General features: G+C 38.6%; 1 protein-coding gene across 3 annotated transcripts; it reads right to left on the bottom strand.

Annotated features, from left to right (window-relative positions):
- Nucleotides 1–215: 215 nt before the first annotated feature.
- Nucleotides 216–6891, bottom strand: LOC149840995 (Cysteine proteinases superfamily protein). 3 transcript variants are annotated; one of them, XM_090004616.1, is made up of 2 exons: nt 6623–6891; nt 216–1106 (listed from the first exon to the last, which is right to left on the bottom strand). In XM_090004616.1, the coding sequence occupies exon 2, from the start codon at nt 1067–1069 to the stop codon at nt 380–382; it is 690 nt and encodes a 229-aa protein (XP_089860742.1). In that variant the 5' UTR covers nt 1070–1106; nt 6623–6891; the 3' UTR covers nt 216–379. The 3 variants fall into 3 exon arrangements, with proteins under 3 accessions (XP_089860742.1, XP_089860743.1, XP_089860744.1); XM_090004617.1 differs by having other exon boundaries at nt 6741–6891; XM_090004618.1 differs by lacking the exon at nt 6623–6891 and adding an exon at nt 2726–2743.
- Nucleotides 6892–7103: the final 212 nt, after the last annotated feature.

The following is a 7103-nucleotide window of genomic DNA, read 5'->3' as shown; positions in this document are numbered from 1 at the left end:
ATAGTTAACCACCTTGTCGATTGTTGCTTCCTCTATTGCTCGACAAGTGTGGCGAATGATGCAGCCCCTGAGAAAGCCATATACTAAAAGTCCAACCCTATACCGTCAGCGCCGGCGATTACCGCCTGACCTTCATGCAACCTATCAAGAGGACTGAATCTCGTTAAGATTAAATCCACTGCCCAACCGCGTAGTCTTTTTCATCCATGAATAACCAACGGAGCAATTGAATGAAAGAACCAAAAAACGGTATGTAAATGCTTTTGATAGATGATCTAGTAATGAGGGCGTTTGTGTTATCTATCAACAAAAGCAACGACAATTACACATTCTTTCAAAACACATGAAACACGTTGTTTCAGTTAGAAATCACAAACCTCTACAATGATTGCCCATCGTGCGTTACTGAGGCCATTAAATCCTCGATAGCCTTCAGGATGCGATTAGGCATGTCACCCACTTCTAACAATGTCACTGCCTGAAATCGATGATGCCCATCATCTTCAGGCTCTCTCTGATGGCAACGGCACAAAACTTCTGCAACAGCCAGCACATATAAACCACAGTCGTAGCCATTCCTCTGCTGTGGTGTATTGCATTCACAGAAATGACTCTTCGGTACCGCAGGTGTTGCCATGAGACTCCAGATCTTTTGGTGTAGCTTCATAGCATGCCTTTTGTTGGACCCTCCATAACTGTCATAGTGTTCAAACAAGGACCAGTTCTTATAATATGCAAGCAAGCTCCAATGAAATCCACCCTCTGCTATAGTCACATCTTCGTTATCGTTAACAGGAAATATTATTAGCTTCCGATCTTGTAATTTCAGAGGACTAACAAAATCTTTGACGTCTTCAGTTGAATTGCAGTTTGAAATCCAAAAGGATATGGACGGAGGAACAAGAAGTATTTCTTGGGACGAGAAACAGGTTGAAGACAGATAGCTGAAATAGAACTCAATTATACGATCATTGAGAAAGTGAGGGCCTTTAAGAATATCCAAGTCTGATCTTCTCAATACAACATCATTGTAGCTTAAAATCATATCATTGGGGTGAGCCCGAGCCATCTACCAACCAATGAAACCTTGCCCACTAGATGGTAAACTGTACCCATGAAACAAAATGAAAAAGAAAAACTATTAGATGCCTAATTCTCCAGTTTTGCGGAAGACTATCCAAATGCAGCAGTCCACAGACGCAGATGTCTTTTGAGAACATCAATATCATGGAAAGTCAAATATGTTTAGCTTGATATTTACATAGTTCAATTACGTGATCAAAGCAGACATAGCAGAAGTGTCTAACATCACTCTCATAACTGCAAGTCGTAAAATCAAGCATGATGCCATTCATCTACTTAGTGGATATTGATTAGAACACAAAGAGAATCATGCCAACATGACATATGTGACATGGACTCTTCATTTAAGGTGCCCCACCCCGTGTCAACAAAGTAGGACATTGCCATGCACACCATTACCATGATCTTAGTTATCAAAGGTGGTAGGCGCAGCCTAGGTGGTGAGCCCCTAAAAAGACTAGGCGGGGGCTTAGGCGGACTAATTGGTACCCCAGTTAAATTTTTTTAAAAAAGTACACAAAATGTGTAAACAAACTGTCAAAATTAATAACAAACATATATACAACATAAAACCAATCAACAATAAGCAACATCGAACACAGTAAAGCAATTATATTAAATAACCTTCTCAAAAAAATTAAGAATGAATGAACAATATACAAAAAATAAAATCATGACAATAGACATAAAATAAGCAATAGACAAATAAAAGGAAATGAACAATTGAATAAACAAATCATGCATGAGAACTGTCAATGCAAATAAAAGGCTACAAATTTAAACACAAATTAAAACCTTAACAATATTAAATTTACATCCAAGTTATACTAAAATGTCACAAGTCATAACTGAACTATTGATAGTTCATGATAACTAAAAACATCATATTTCATATGCTAATCTTCATCTCTAAACTATAAAGATCCAAAAATTAAACTATATAGGCCAAAAATTAAGACAGAAAATCCTCATTGCTGCATCCAACTGTTGCGCCACCATCTCTTCATATTGGCATCTTTTTTTTGCAAGTGAAGTTAATCGAGTTCACTGCAGTGGACCATCATCATCTTCAGAATCTGGAACAATGGTTGGAATTTTTTCTTCTTTGCATAGTTAGCAAATACATAAACTATACAATATATACATACATATACATAATTGCATAAGCTTATAAGTTATAATATGTTAATATATATAATTATATATTTACATACAAAAAACAGATTATATATGAATTACACACATATATATACATAATTACATACGCTTATAAGTTATAATATGTTTATATATATATATTTTTTACATAAGCTTATCTGGCTAAATTATGCTGAATGCAATCCAAAGTAACTCCCTTGAGCTTAGATCATGAGGGCCGAGTAGATGCATAACAGGGGTATTTGGTCTATGGAGAAGGTGCGGAAAGGCTCTTACCTCTGGAAGAGCTTATTCTTAGGGTGGAGCAGGATTAAAGATCTCATTAGTTGGAAGACTGGGAATGGGAACTCAGTTAGGTTATGGACTGATTCATGGGTCAGAACTAACTTAAATTCCTTGCTGCACAGGGATGAAAGGACTCTTATTCAAGGAAGACTCAAGCGCAATGTTTCAGAAAGCTTGAGTTCTCTCTTTATTGAACCACCTTTCAATCATTGGAAGCAGTGCAGCAGGAAATGCTTTCAGTTAATCTTGGTGCAGAAGATGACATACTGATTTGGGAAGATAGGATGAAGTGCAGGGAGGCGTCCAGGCAGGAGATCTGGAACTTTACCAGGAAGAATGCCTGTTGAAAGTGGAAAAAAGCATCAGTGGATGTAGTATAGTGCTGCAGCTTACAGGTTGCCTACACAAGATTAGTCAAAGGAAAAAAAATTCAATTGGTGAATTTGTGCAACTCTTCAGAGGAAAGTGATGAACTCATGATCATTTGCACTGTAGCTCAAAGTTTGCAGCTAGCTTTTGGTCTGATATCAGCAGGAAGTTTGGCCAAAAGAATTACCCTACCACTTCTTAATCATTGCTGGCAGAGAGTGTAAAGTGGCTGGAACTTTAGTTTACCATATTATCATAACAAAACTATGTGCGTAACAATACAGTTCATGAAGATATGATTTATAGTATCTCCATGTTGAAGAGCGAAGACTGGGGTATGTGTGCAGGGAACATTTTCTGACGCTGAATTGAATTTCTGACCAAAGAGGTCGGTGCTTACGTGGATTGACGGTAGGCCTCTACCTTTGGCTTGCATGAGACCTGACACAGGGGTATTGCATATTCAGTTTTGAAATCTGGAATCGAGTTGATGGGATGATCTCATATACTGTTAGCGATTCTGAAGGTATGTTTTTGGTGGTGGGTGGTTGTTATGATAGAGGCGATTACACACCAGAGATCAAAGCAATTTCCAGGGGCAATGATGATCTGCAAAGATCACAAGGCAGGTCCAAGAATGTCATAATTTTCTCCAACAATATGTTGTTGAATGATGTTGAGGGCTCCTAAGCTGGTAGAGGCAGACAGTTAAAAGAACTGATTGTGCTCCATACTAGACCTAATGTTCTGATAACTGCATTTACCAATCCTGATCTTAGCCTCTGTCTTTCTCTTTGTTTGTTAAATGAATTAGGCAATATTTTCTGGAAAAAGAAATTGCCTGACTGGATTCCATGTAAAAATTTGAATTTTTGCACTATTTTTATTGAATTAAAAATGCATCTTGGTAGAGGACCATTTCCCCCAGCTTGACTATAAAAAGAGGTACTAATTTCAAAATGAAATTTTACAATTATTTTTCTCCTGGGTTACATCACCTCTGTGTGCCATGCTCAGTTTATGACTCTCACTTCCAATTTTATCAGGTTTCATGTGTCTTCTGGTCTCATTCTGATTTGAGCTTTCACAAGTTCTCAATACTAATTTTCTAGCATTCTTCTTTTCTTTTCTTTTCTTTTTTTTGAAGAAAAAATTCTAGCATTCTTCATTGTTTCACATTTTGTTATCTACTGCACAAGTGCTTCAACTTCTGATTTCTCCAACTATCCTCCTACTAATTCTTTAGTCACCATTATGTCCATAAAATTGGTGTCACTTCAGGTATTGCTATGCAGTCACTATCCTTTTATTGTCACTATTCTTTCTCTTTCTATCTATTTCCTATTGTGTTCTATCTTGTCTTCATTGTGGCTGACATTTGGACTGACAACTCAATAGAATTAAGGTACATTGTGGCAGAATCTGGTAAACTGTTTTGCAGGTCACTGTTAAGAATATTTATTGAGAAATAATACCTTGGACCTATTCTCACCATAATGTCCTCAAAGGGATTGAGATGCAGAAACATATTTTCTTGGGCAATTTGAGGCTTGGGACGCATCAAAGTTTCTGGTTGGATCATGAACTCTATTGACCGTTTTTAAGATCACAAAATTATAAGATTGGGCAAAAGATGCTTGGAACGACATTCACACACTCATCACTTCAATTTGCAATCCAGTCCCATGACTAAGAGATATCTATTGCTCAGACTTCTCTCCTGTGTCCATTCTTTTGAGACACTTAGTTTCATGGAAACTCAGGTTCAGTAAAAGTAAAACAGTTGTGCCATACATCAATTTTGTTTGCTCTGACATGTTTTGCATCTGATACAGAAACTAGTGTATAAGCTCATAGGTCTGTTTAAAATGCTAAACATTCTAATAATTTCCCTTAGTGATAGAGACTTTCATAGTGATAAATGTAAATAAGCAAGCATCACTGCATCAGTGATAATAACTAAAAGCATAACAGACACTTGGAAGAACTAGTGAATGGCAGCTTGTGTTTTGAACAGTTATTAGAAAAAATTATGTAATATCACTAGCCAAACCTGGGGGTTATTCCCTACCAATTGGCAACTATGCATTAGGGGTGGCAATCGGGTCGGGTCGGGTCGGCGGGTCAGAACACCTCAACACGAACACGACCCGTTTATTAAATGGGTCGGATGTGGCAAATACGAACACGACCCATTTATTAAACGGGTAACCCGACACGACACGGTTAACCCGTTTAATAAACGGGTAACCCGACACGACACGGTTAACCCGTTTAATAAACGGGTCGGGTCGACACGACACGATTACACGACATGGCGACCCGTTTATTAAACGGGTCGACCCGATAACATAGACACGATTGCCGGTTGATGGGTTGACAGGTTGGCAGTTAGATAAGTTAATATATATAGAGTTAGGGTTAGATAAGTTAATATATATATATAAACAGGTTGCGGGTTGACGGGTTCGTGTAAACAGGTTGACCCGCCTGCCTAACCCGTTTATTAAACGGGTCAAACGGGTTGGCGGGTTGGCATACCCCTAACACGAACACGACCCGTTTAATAAACGGGTTGGGCAGGTCTACCTGTTTACGACACGAACCCGTTTAAGCCAAACCCTAACCCGGCTAAGAAGCGGGTTGGCAGGTCGGGTCAGATTTTGCCACCCCTACTATGCATAACCATCCAAGTTGGTAACTATCAGAACCATGAAATCAGTCTTGCAGTGACACACATAGCCAAAACAAATAGAAATGATCTACTTCTCAGATAAATATTCTAAAGAGATTCCTTGGAAAGAAACGGTGCAAGATAAAAATCCCAAAGAATGTCAGGAAACTTATCACCCTAAAGATGAAATTGGGGCAGGGAAAGAGATATCCGAGTCATCAACAAACTGACATAGCTAAGCTGGTTGTAGAACTGTAACAAGCATTTTGCATTGTATAAACTTTTCCTGTAGTAATACATAACCGGTTTCTCTGTTTTGTACTATGCAAATAGTTGTCCTTGGGAAAGACATCCACAATGTGTCTTGAAGCATGGTCAGTTACACGGTGTAACAAACTGCCACAAGAAAGGAAAGAAATACTTAATGGCAGCAATGTTACCCGGGCACTACAAGTATCATTGTCACCAATGCAATACAATTCAATCAAAGCAGTGCAAAAGAATATTCATGAATTTAAAACACGTCAATGGATCTTTCATTTTATTTTAAATGCCACAAAATCCAACGCCTCAACATATGCATATATAACACAACAGCTTGTACAAGAGACAAGTTATAGTCCCTGATCATGATATTCAACAAACGTTCTCTGGTTTCTCTTATGCGCATGAAGGTCAAAATTGCAAGATTCACCCACCTAAAGGAAAAACATGCACCAAGAAGTCGGTTTATTACCATAAAAATCATTATGGTAGAATTTTTTTTCAACTGTATCAAAAATTCAGGATCTGTGCAACATAAGAATGTTGGGTTTCATGTAACATTGACCCCAAAGTAAAAAATTTATCGTCGCTAACCAAAAACACAGCATCAATCAAGCTCATACAAGAAATCAAGAACACACGAAACAACAGGCATAACAGTATAAGGTCATGGCATCCCTTTTACAATCGGTAAAAAAAAAACAGAAAGAAGTGCTAAAGAAAAAAATAAATTTAACATCTTAATTTGAAGAAATGAAGAAATCAAATAGATTAAAAAATTCTTCTGACCTTTTTTTCTGATGCACATCGAGAAAGGGGGGGGGGAGTTAAATCAAAACCACGGGGAGAAAGAAAAAGAATATTAGAAAAAAGAGAGAAATTGAGAGAGAGAGAGAGAGAGAGTTGCCTTGTCGTGGACAGACTGCTTGAGGGGGAGGGAGCAGAGAAAGGAAGGGGCTGAAGGGTTCAAAGCCCACCGGAGGAGGAAGACGTCGTTGGGTTATTGGAGAGGAAGGAGGAAGGGGTTCGCGGTCTCCGAATGACAGCGAACGCGAAAAGATCGGTGCAATATGATTGCACAAATATTTGTGTACTGATCACCCTCCATCTTGAGACAAGACCTGTTAGATGTGGGGCCCAAGGCCTGAAGGAGAAAATCAGGTGCAGGTGCTTAATGCACAAATTGTGTGCCATGTAATTGCACCCGATCCGGACTCACGGCACGCTTTTTCTTTCTAAGTAGGGATGGCAGTGGACCCGGGGAAAACGG

This window comes from Nuphar pumila, chromosome 4 (assembly GCF_984573655.1).
Source record: "Nuphar pumila chromosome 4, dmNupPumi1.hap1.1, whole genome shotgun sequence".
Taxonomy (NCBI): domain Eukaryota; kingdom Viridiplantae; phylum Streptophyta; class Magnoliopsida; order Nymphaeales; family Nymphaeaceae; genus Nuphar; species Nuphar pumila.
Note: the sequence above shows the minus strand (reverse complement) of the source record. Positions and strands in the feature narration are given on the sequence as shown.

What these genes read in the sequence shown, in the direction of transcription:
- LOC149840995 (XM_090004616.1), bottom strand. Translation starts at nt 1,069, where the DNA reads ATGGCTCGGGCTCACCCCAATGATATGATTTTAAGCTACAATGATGTT.